Source organism: Epinephelus fuscoguttatus, linkage group LG6, assembly GCF_011397635.1.
Source record: "Epinephelus fuscoguttatus linkage group LG6, E.fuscoguttatus.final_Chr_v1".
In the NCBI taxonomy this organism is placed as follows: Eukaryota; Metazoa; Chordata; class Actinopteri; order Perciformes; family Serranidae; genus Epinephelus; species Epinephelus fuscoguttatus.
The window spans coordinates 36,388,780-36,400,967 of NC_064757.1; the positions used below are offsets into that span (position 1 = coordinate 36,388,780).

The window sequence follows — 12,188 nt, forward strand, 5'->3', positions numbered from 1 at the left end:
CAAAATACTCAGCTTTAAGTGGCACAAATGCATCTGTAAGGCGATGATGTGTTGCTATTAAACACTTGTCTTTGAGTGGCACAAACACGGCTGGAAAGGTGATGGTGTGTTTGCTGGTCTTGAACACCAGTCTCCTTGGCCAAAGTCCAGTGTTTGTTGGGCCTGTTCACCTCCCCTTCTAACCACCCTAAGCGGACTTTCACACTGTTTTAAACTACGTCCGTTGCCCTGAGCGTCCAGTCATGAGTTGATGGAAAGCCCAGCGTGTCACAAACAGAGATTAAACAGGAACCCAGCATCACTATAATGACGCCAGAGGCATTATTCAGACAGCAAATTTTGATGCCCTGGGAGTGAGAAGGTGATTTGCAATGCTATAAAAGACAAAAGCAGGAGTCCTCACATTTAAAAAGCCAGAGTCCATGTCCTCTGACATGCTGAAAAATACCACACAATATCAAAAGCTCTACGAAATAAGAACTTTTATTCATAATATATTCATACTTGTACACAAGTAAAATAAAATGCATATCTATGGTTCCATTGCAATCTCCATAAACAAATCGACAGCATTCTTTTGGTAAATGCTACCCATAAACCCTTTCTTTCATGAAAATAGAACAAAAATTGGGGGAGGTAAAACATTTGTTTTTATAAACATAAAAAAAAAAAAACATAACATTACCCAACAAATGCATCACTTTGAATAAATAATGGGGGGGAGATCGTTTATCCTCATTAAACGGACCCAACATTCTTAGTGTGCGCTCTGTCTCTGATTTCCTGTTTGTTTTTTTGTTTTGTCTTTTTTTTTTCGTCTTCCGGTGGTCTGTCTAAGCAGTAAAAGCTTTTGAGAGGGAAAGAGGGAGGAAGTCTCCGAAGTGTAGCTTAGACACAGTACAGTTAAGTACATAGAGAACAAACAATTTTGGGCACCAATTCATTATATACATTAGATCTGTAGTGTTCTGTAAAGGCATCCATTTTGTTAAATGTACTCTAACATCTTCATCATTGTTTGTCCTCGCCCACGCTGGGTCAACGCGACTCCTCGCTTTTCAGTCACTGTCTGTTGTAGATGTCACTGCATCTTCTGTTATCATTGTCATGAGCATCAACAATCTTGAGTCCTGTTTTTTCAGAGTGAGATCAGGAGTCCTAAGACATGGCTAGAGATATCCAGATCATGGGAATGAAGAGAAAGCGCAGCACTTGCAAATTTGAACCCCGGCCTTTGATGCAGTGGGCGTCTGATTTGGGCTTTTTGGAACACTTCTTTTTCTTTTTGTTTGACGCTGTAGATGATTCCAGATTGTCTATAAGGTCAGGGTTTAGGTTTTCCAGAGACTTGTCCAGGGTGTTGGACAACGTTCCCAGTGGTCCATCATTCTGCTTATTCTGGGTCTCGTTTTTCGTTCGTTCCGGCTCCTTATATTTAGTCTTAGACATGTTCTCCTTTTCCTTAAGGGGGTTGTTAGTGATTTGGCGGCTCTTGCCGGACAGGATGGAGGACTTGTCGTTATCTCCAAGGCAACACCTGGGAATGGTGTCACCAAGAGGATTTTCGGTGGAAGAGAATTTCCCAGACTGTCCCTTGGAGTTGAAGAGATTGGTCTGGATTTGAGGCGTTTCCACACACCCCTCCAAGTCTTCGCTTTTCAGTCGTGCCAGGTCCTTTCCTGCCAGGAACTCGGGAACATGGCACTCCAACTCAGAGCTGGAACCTTTGAAACGTTTGAACCACTCCCACAAGGTCCTCGCCCGGCAGTCACAGATCCACTGGTTCCCGTTTAAACGCAAATACTGGAGAGACACCAGTGCATCCATGGTCTCCCCCGACAAGACAGTGAGATTATTGAAGAACAAGAACAAGGATTTCAGCTTCCCAAGATCACTAAAAGCCCTTGGCTGGACATAGATAACCCGGTTCTGGTGTAGCAGCAGCCGGTCCAGATTGATTAAGCCTCGAAACATGTTGTCTGTTACTATCTTGATCTTGTTATTGTGCAGATAGAGATAGGTGAGATTGGCAAGGTCCAGAAAGGTGTCGTCATGCAGGGTTAGAATGTTATTGTCCTGCAGGTAAAGGTACTGTAGGGAGAACATTCCTCGGAAAACCCCGACGGGGAGCTCTGACAGGCCACACCTGTGCAGGTGGAGGGTGTGCAGCTTAGTTAAGCCCCGGAAGGCTGTAGGGTTGATGGTGCGGAGGTTGCTGTTGTCTCCAATGTCCAGTTCCTCCAGTCTTTCCAAGCCATAAAAGGCTCCAGCCTCAATGTAGCTGATGTTGTTGGAGTAGAGCCAGAGAACAGTGAGATTGTGGCAAGAGCTGAAGCTGGTGGACCTCACCACCGTTAGTTTGTTGCTCTGGAGGAATATCCGCTGGCTCCGCACAGGGATCTCAGTAGGGATGGAAAACAGTCCTTGTTGTTGGCAGGCCACAGTGGGCCTGGGCTCACTGTAGCACACACACTTGGCAGGGCAGCTGACAGTTTGAGGCACAAGGTGCAGCCACATCACCAGGAACAGGAGTCGCCCCCCTACGGAGACAGAAAAAAAAGACGGAGGGTTAGAAAAAAACATGTATGTAAATATCAAAAGTCACACTTCTAATATAGTTGCAGACATCTGTAGACACAGATGAATTCAGGTCAGGATGTAATATGCATAAACCCTTGAAAGAACACGGTACATTTTAATCAGACAACATAATTGGGAATCAGCCTGAAATAGACGTGTAGTTCTTGACTGAAAATACATTTTTAAAACACTGAGGATATATTGGTAATATTTAAAGACACCATTCATGCCATCAAATTAGATAACTGACAAAAGACAAAGCATTTTGTGTAACCTTCAGCACATTATCACAGAACAGGGAATCCTCAACACAACAGTGATTCAGCACGTATTCTACCAGTGATGTTATCTGGATCTGGGGACACATATTCTCCCTGCTGCCTCTGCTGACGTGAGGACCGAAACAGCTGTAGAGAGTCAAGTGAACGCTGGCTCATTCAAAATAGGGTGGGTGGCTTTTATGTGGAATTAGCTTGCTCTAATAGGGCGGACATAACTAATGGTGTTTCGGCGTTCCTGAGGTTGACATTTAGTCTGACGCTGGGAGATAAGCTTTCATGCCAAGCTAAGAGATTGATGCCTGGGGCCAAGGTGGAAAGAGCGCTACAGAGACCCTGCTAGAGTTTCCACTGTGCAGCCATGACTGAAGCATTTTTTCTGAGTGCAGCATGAAGATGAGATATACAGGAGGTGGGGTAGCACTCAGGGCGAAGCTTGTAAAGATCCTTGCATGTGTTTGCCCTGAAGGCATCCATGTTTAAAATAAGGCGTATTCCGCATTTGCTCGCATTAATTATTTCTGCTCGTCCTCTGCTGTGGATCATCTTGCTTCACAGTGCCACGGTGAGTGAAGGAGACTGGATTACCACATGGGAATGATCACTTCCGATATTACACTCTTGTAGGTACAGCTTTGGTGAAGAGGGAAGAATGAAGAGCACCCATTGGGGCTTGCACATTGCTTCATGTAGAGATGACGGTGTCAAAGTGTCTCAGGCATGTCTAGCAGCAGCATATAATGGCAGGTACTCCTCCAAATCTCTGAATCCTCTCAACTCCTGTCCTTACTGAGGATTTCCAATCTCTGCTCCCATGCACATGTGAGGAATCCCAGGCTTGCGGGTATGACAGGTAGCGAGGCTCTGGAAAATGCATGAGCCTTACTCAGCCCTCCCTCCGCCCGTCCCGCTCTCCATCTTCTCATTCCCCTGCAATGTGTTGCGGTGCAGCTCATCTCTGGACCTTGTTAAACGGAGCTCTGGTGTGGCCTGACAGCAGCCCTCTGCTGCACTTTCCTTCCAATCTCCCTGCTCAGCCGTCAGACTGCCACCGGAAAGCTGTCAAGACTTTCCACTCTTTCTGCATCGCAGCACTTTTCCCTCAGCACTGCCTAACAATAGCCATATTTTATCGCACAGCACGCTTCGTGTATCTCCTCTGCCGTCTTCATTTTTTCCCCCCTCTGCTGTCTATTCATTAACAGGCTATTTCCACCCACGCGTTGCATGTCAAAGCCTGGTTTCCTCAGCTCTCGGCATAATATGTCTTGTCTTTGTTAGCATCTGTTGAATGACAACATAAGCCCCACAATGTCATCAACTCCGTCCCAATTATTTTTTTGCTCGCTCACAGCATCTTCTCATCTGCACCGCGTTGATTGCATTACCAGATGTTGCAAACATATATCTGCTTGTCACGGCTCCCTGACATCTTTCTGCTATGTCTCTTACATTATCACATTGCTGAATAACCTCTGCATGACTTCACAGTTAAACTCTCACTCTCACCTTCCACTCTAGAGATTTGTATCTATGTACAGCTGATGTTGTGAGGGCTGTGTTCACACCATTTATCGGTCAACAGTGTTGGTCTTTCCCCTTTTGTTTTCATCACTACTTTGTTGTCTCTGCTCCAAATCTAAATCGTAGCAGAGATTACACAAAAAGGAACTAGTGCTTCGCTGTTTCTCCTCACAGCTGTTGTTTACACAAACTTAAATATCTTAAAATACAGCAACAAGGTTGTGGGTGAAAAAAGAAAAAAAAATCCATTCCTTATCGTCTTCTGCCAGCTTTGGTTTCAACACTTAATCTTCCCCTATCTGCTGTGTCAAAACATGGCTCCCAGCACCGCCTTCCTGTTTCAGACCCTGCCAGTGGCCTCTCTTCTGAGAGCTATATTATTGTACAGTACCAATCATCACTCTGTTTAAGAGCAGACAAGCCTCTTTGTTTCCTCCCGACTGACACTGTAGCCCCTTCAGCTTTGAGTAGAGTACATCACATCACCCCCTCCCTCTCCTCCAGGACAAGCACTTCTATTTACAATGGGAGCCTGACAATATATGGCAGGTTAAAGAATTGCGGGCGACCAGTATTCTGGGGTGATACAACTTCCCTGCTGGACTAATTGAACTGTCTGTCAAAACAAATTCTCCAAAATCTTGTAATCCCCCTGAGGACACTCTGGTTAGGACATCAAATTGAGCTGATAATGGTCTTCTACCAAAAAAAGTTGGATATTGGGCTTTCAGTGTTCTTTGCTTGGATCAAAAAGGTAAAGATTTTACTCAGCCAGCTTCAGACGGTACAATGTAAAGGACCTGCAGTGAATAAACGAGGAGGCGAGGAGTTTTGTCCCATGGACAGAAACAAAGATTACATACTGAGAGAAAAAAAACTGGGCATTAAGTAAAATAAATAGAGATAAGTAATATCAGCCGACCGCAAATTCAGTCTAAGGCAGCTCGAGGACATTACATCCCAGTGTTGTATTTCTAAGATCACCTACACTGGGACCAAGACCAAGACCAAGGGAGGGCAAATCCTATGCTTATTATAAAATATAGAACATGCTAAAAATTCAATTTAACCATCTTTCAGTGAACTACAATGTATTACAACTTATAAGACATGAGCTCCCCTGAAAACATGATTTGTAAAATTTTTAGTAATCTTTAAAATATTGATGATGTGCTATTTTTTTGCCATGCATTTCTCTTTTTTCATATCTTCCTCGTAATATTAATCATGCATAAAATAAGGCTGTTATTGATGGCGTTGCCTCTGTTTTAAAGTGAATGCCATAGAATGCTGTGGAGTTGACATTTGTTTGTAGGCTGACGCAGAAGTTAATGTCGCCCTGGTTCCCTCGTCAAAAAGTCAAAGGCATTTTCCCATTGGATTTTGGATAAGCTCTGTGGCCAATAAAAGTTTATGACTGGCATGTTTTTTTCAACAAGATAATCCCAACAGATTAACACTTCTTTTGTGATTTTTGAAGAGTAAATACCAGAAGTAAAAAGTTAACATTTGAACATACACAGGACTGTAAACTAGCAACACCATGGACGCATGACTTCACTTCACCACCACAACGAGGCTGTATGGCTGTGTCAAGTGTCTGTAGTCTCATTTAGCCACCTGTTAGCAACACATTCTATAAGACACCTAAAGGCTTCACGGTTATAGTGGGGTATTAACTGCTGTATTTCATGTTGTTGAACAAAACGTTAAAGTCTCTTAAGCTTGTGTTACCACAGACCTTTTTTCAGGCATCTAACAAAACAAACAAAAAAAATCCATTGACCTCAACACAAAGGAACCACGAGTGCTAAAATTTATTACTCATCCCTTCACCAGTGAACAGTTTTATTTACTGTTAGCACTGTGATGGGTGTTAATGAGGACCAGATCGTGGGTGGCTGTGGCTCAAAGGTAGAGCGAGTTGTCCACTAATTGGAAGATCAGCAGGCTCCTCCAGTCTGCCTATCCCTGGGCAAGATACTACATAAGATACCCCAAATTGCTCCCGATGGCCGTTCATCTGTGTTTACAACACTGAATTCTTACTGAGTAGCAGGTGGCACCATGTGTGGTAGCCTCGGCCACCAGTGTGTGAAAGCGCTTTGAGTGGCTGGACTAGAAAGACTAGGAAGACGCTATACAAGTGCATTTACCATGTATCCCTTGTAGGCAGCCTGGTCTATTTTTTTGGTGTTTATGCTTATGTGTGTATATGCATGAATGTGTTTTGCTGTGTGACCTGTCTGAGTCTTATTTGTGCCGATAAACTACAGGATAGAGTACATCAGTCTGCAAGGTATACTGTGCCCTGCTTTAGTTGTCCGTATTATCATACTGTGATGTTTGGTTTTTAGACTAGTGTGGAGGTTTGATGTGGTCATAAACTGATTATCATATATCAGATGTACTGACATAAAACCAGCAGGCGTACATGGTTGCAGCTATGAATGTTTCCTTGCAACAAGAGTATAAGTCAGTCCTCTCTTTGGGGCATGAAGTCCCTCGAAATTCACCTTATACTTCACATGCTGCCATCTTTATTCAGCATTCCTGTTTTGCATAAGCACTTTAGTAATACACCTGCAGCTGTGGTCTTGACAGGTCTTAAAATAAAATCAAGAGTTCTCTTTGTCTGAGACTTGAGAAAAGGCAGAGTAAAAATGTGGTGGAGAGCAGACTGGGACGTTCAAAAAGTGGTCTTGAGACCAAGAGCGATCTGGACTACTACAACACTGCAACATTCAGCAGCAAAACAGAAAGATGCCCACAGGAGTGGTATAAGTGGGCACAGACAGCTTTGTTTACTTACTGTACGAGTGCATCACTTAGCCAGACTCCTCGCTCATTTGCAAGTGTCCCTGGCATGTTTTGAAGCTCTAAACAAACTCTCAGCACTCCTTTGTCTTATTGTGAAAATACAACACACACATAAACCCTTCCTCATGCTCTGAAACCTGCAAAGAACACAGAGGGCATGTTGGGACAGCACATTCAGGAGGCCTCCGATTCATCACGGTGGCTTTATTTTGAAGGGCTGGGGGATTGGGCAGGGACGGCAAACATGACAGTCTTATCCCCTCGGCCCAGAGTGGAAGTGATGTCTCTGTCAGAGATGAATCACAGCGGTTCTCCAGAGGGACCTCCTGGCCTCTTTCTGAAATCATACATTATTGTGTTGCTCAGAGGCGAGCCTGCATTTATTATAGTCATGATCCCCTCTCTAAGGTCATGTATCTTGTGTAAGTTTATCCATGCATACATAAATTGTTTTTATATCATGTTGAAAGGAATTACTTGGAGAAACCGTATAGGATATGACAGTTGTATGAAGCCTGAATTTCAACACAGGCGATGCAGCTATAAATGACTTTGTGAACCGAAAGTAATAAAAGGGCAATAACTCGGTGCAGGCTCGCAAACTCACAAATTTCTTATGAGGAGTGAACACACAAATGTGAAGATTGCATTCTTCTTCTTCTGAGAAAATATTTTCTTTTCTAAGACCTACTTTTGTGTTCTTTTTAAAACTGCACTTTGACTCTTTGCTTCATTATTTTAAGGGGTCGGAATTCTACTTTTCCAAGTTTGGCATTTATACTTTAGCTAGACAGACAGTCAGACTGGGACGCCACTATTTTTTGTATCAATTATTATCAGACTGTTTTTGTCTGTGTTGAATTTGATTTCTCTTTTCCCTCTCATGCCCGTCATCAGTCTCTGACTGTTCTGCTTCCTTCTGCTCTCCCTTCTGGTACTCCGAGTTGCCATTTTTTTCCTGAACAAACAAATATGACATGTGGTCAGCCTGGCTATCTAGCCATGATAAATCCTTTTAAACTGAGCACAAAGCAGGTAGTTAGCTATGTACAAAATGTTCCTGAGGAACACTCACCCCGAACATCAGCAGTTTTATCACCCTTGATGATTGTGACTGGCTTGTGACAAATAGTCCTGAACATTGCTTCACCAGGACTTTTCTCAGGTAAGTGGGATCAGTCAGACACTTCTCATGAGACTTAAAGGGGCAGTTCAGGCTTAAATCAAAAATACACATTTTTCCTCTCACCCATAGTGCTATTGATTAGTCTAGATTGTTGTGGTGTGAGTTGCCTGGCGTTGGAAACACCGGCTGATGACATGTCTGCTCTCTCTGTCCAATATAATATGACTAGATGGCACTCGGCCTGTGGTGCTCAGTGCCAAGAAAATACACTTGAAAAACTCAACAGCAGCGTCTCTTTCCAGAAATCATGACTCGATTACTCAAGATGATCCACAGACTATGTTGCAAGCAGTTTCATGTAGGAACTATTTCCTTTCTGCGGAACTAAACTCACCAACTGTATTACTATGCAGAAGAAAGCGTACATCTTCTGCTAGCTCACATTGCACCACTGAGTTAGCTGACTTTAGAGCTCAGCAGAAGAGGACGCCATTAACCTGTACATTTCCTGTGTAATGAGCACAAGCCTCTCGTCAATGAGTAGATGCTTCTCAGCTGGTGCCGGACAACAAGATGACACGGGACAGAAGTTAGACTCCTGCATCACACAGACATTAAATGCTGGTTGGAATGAAAATCAGCTTGACACTATTTTAAATGTCTAATGACAATAAAATGAAGATAAAATAAGATGAAACTGCTCACAACAAGGTCTGTGGATTATCTTAAATTATTGGGTCATGATTTCTGCAGAGAGACTTTGCTGTTGAGTTTTTCAAATGTATTTTTGGTGATTTCAGCATAACAAACCAAGTGCCATCTAGTTCTATTATTTTCGAGAGAGGGTAGACATGTATATGACTGTATCTCCAACACTCAGCAACTTGCACCAAATCAGTCTAGATTGATAAATAGTTCTACGAATAAAAGGAATAATATGTATTTTTGATTTGCGAATGAACTGTCCCTTTAATCTGTTGTAGAACGTTACACACACACACACACACACACACACACACACACACACACACACACACAGTCCATCACTCTTTTTATGAGCCACAAAGTGGTCTATTTACTACAAGAGTGTGGAACAATAGAGAAACTGGACAAAAATTCATGTTTTTAACTCCTGAGTGATTTATCAAGCCTTCATTTTCAGCTCTGATGGGATTTAAGTGATGCCATCCTGGAAGCTAAAGCAATTCATATGTACTCTCATTACTGTAAATGAATCCCTTTTGTCTACTTAAACTTTCTGGAGTGCCTTACATTTCAGAGCTTCTACTTTCGCTCAAGTAGAGGACTACTTTTCAAAGTCGAGAATTACGGAGTAGCCTACAGTTACACTGTCATGGCAGACCAGGAGAATATTCCATTTAAGTTTGCTTTGAACCTCTTTTCCCCTCATAAGCCTGTGAAAAAAGTTTTATTAAAGAGAAGAAATGGTCTTCACTTTCAAGAGCATCACTGAATTGCAGAGGGATTGGTAGGTAGGGCATATTCATATGGAAAAGGTTGTGATCAGAAGGCAGCATTGGCCCTTTTATGGTTACCACATTCACCCCGTCACAGTGTTCAAAAGAGCTACTTTTCTTCTTTGACTCAGTTTTCAGCACAATTATTCTTACTTCAAGGTCAAATGTTTCTTCACTTTTTTACCTTATCTTGTCTAATTCCACTTCCTACTGGTGTCTATGATGTGATTCTGGTTTGAAAGTGTACAGCTACAAAGTTGCCTATACTTTTGTATCTCAATGGAAACACGAGTCATCTTGAACCCTTACAAAACACATACACACACAAAGACAGATTTGTGCATGCCCTTACAACATTGATGAACCAGATGCTATGATCTTAAATAAAGATGCACACATCAGATCAAACAGGTTATTTAGGACATGACGGACTAGAGAGTGGAGCTGAAATCCCTCGCTAACCATGGAGTGTTGCAGGGGCATCAGTGGCGGCTTCAGCATGCAGACGAGGACACAATTAGAAGACGAACAGGGGGGACAGATGAGGTCCTGTTTGACACACATCTGACACAGCACTTGCCCAAGCAGATGGCTCATGAATAACTGAGGGAACCGGAGGTCGGCAGGCAGAAGGAAAAGCAGAGCCAGGCAACAGTGTGTTTGGAAAAAAAGAGGGTCTGTATGGATCTATATGCATGTATGTGCACATGCATTCATGTCTGAGACAGAGGCAGGGGCCTGGATATATCCTGACAGCGAGAGAACGAGCTTGTAATCGGGGGGGGGGGGGCTGTCGGATCGAATCCCTCCTCGACTGGCGAACAATTGGAGTCGAAAGTGGAAGTGAAGAGTTCTCCCTTTCAACAACTGACATCAAATTACCATCGACCCTTTAGTGATGCACTGACCTCCCAGCTGCTCAAATCTCCACTCAGTGGGATATCAGTCAAGACTGTGTGGTCTCAACATTTACAAACTGTTGTTGCTGTCTGCGATGGTGAAAAATAACTTTCTTTCTTTACTTAGATACAGTTGTTCAATTTGTACTATACTTTACTTTTATATCACTTTATAGTTTTACTTCAAAACATTTCATAGCCAAATGTTCTTTTCACTCAACAGCTTCAGCAGCTATAGTTAAATATACCAGTTAAATTTTACAAACAAACTCAGCTCATAGAATATTGTAAATTATGAAAGAATAAATCACCTAATAGTAAAGATTAAAACGAGGATAAAAATTCAAATTAGCTGCACATTAACCAGCTGCACCTTTAAATGCTGCCTGCACTTAAATGCTCCAGTAATAGAAATTAACACTGACATTCTGCCTTGATATTGACACTAGTAACATACTTTTGACCCAAGTGCTGTTAATGCATTTTGTTCTTTTAAGAAGATTAGGGGTTGTTGATTTTTTCTTGTAATGGAGCATTTTGCATTGAGGTATTGCTTAAAGGAGCTGTATGTGACATTCGGAGCATTAATATAGCAGCAAACCACTATTTGCTATGTATAGATATAGTAGAGTAATGGCTTCCCGAGCCGAAAATAAAGCCACGCTACCTCTGTGTGTTGTAATCAACCCTTCTCTATTCATTGTTGTGTAGATGGCCCGGCCACACATGCATCCTAGTGAAGTGGTTCCCAACTGTGGGAGTGACTTCAACTGACTTACGAATGTGTTAAGTTTGTATTTCTAAGTACAGTGATTTTCTGGTACAGATCTTTTATTTTGAAGAGCCATTTCCTGCTGTAGATCGAATGACTAATGGATATCTACTTTGCAGAGACAGCAAGCTAGCTCGACAATATGGCCAAACACAAGTATGACACTTAATGTATTAAACTGTGTGGAACTTGAACTAATGACGAAAGAGAAATCTGGACCCCGTGGCTGGACCAGATGGGAACCACTGTCATAGTGCATGAGAGTCCCTGTGAGTGCTTCCCACTGGTTCGCTAAATGCCGCCAGTCTGCACTGTGTTCATACGGTGGTCACCACTGATATCAGGCGTCATGTAAGAAGGACTGTGCTGAATACCATTTTTTGGAGCTTCAAAGCTTCATTAATAATTACCCGCAAATATGTGTAGCCTAGACAAGACATGGTAGGACCCCGAGGATGGGATCATATTCATAAACATTAATCAGTCACCTGAACTCAACCCAACTTTGGTAGAACCATAGTGCTTTAAGAAAGTCATTAATAACTCGGAACAGCTGAGGTCAGGCTGCATCACCAGATGCAAGTACTTCACTACAGTTGCCACCTGCGGATAACCATCTGCAATTCATCTCACCTGTTCCTTTCCCTTGTCAGACAGCCAATTTAAGTGCCTGAATGGGGGTTCAATGACTGCGGTGAGGACGCTGGCTTC

At 42.7% G+C, this 12,188-nt stretch overlaps 1 protein-coding gene across 1 annotated transcript in view; it reads right to left on the reverse strand.

Moving 5' to 3' along the window:
• Positions 1-543: 543 nt before the first annotated feature.
• Positions 544-12,188, reverse strand: part of rtn4r (reticulon 4 receptor) — a 63,735-nt gene continuing 52,090 nt past the window's right edge. The window contains exon 2 of the mRNA XM_049578587.1: positions 544-2,540. Coding sequence (XP_049434544.1) covers positions 1,159-2,540 — 1,382 coding nt within the window. The 3' untranslated portion in view covers positions 544-1,158. The remainder of the gene's footprint in view (positions 2,541-12,188) is intronic.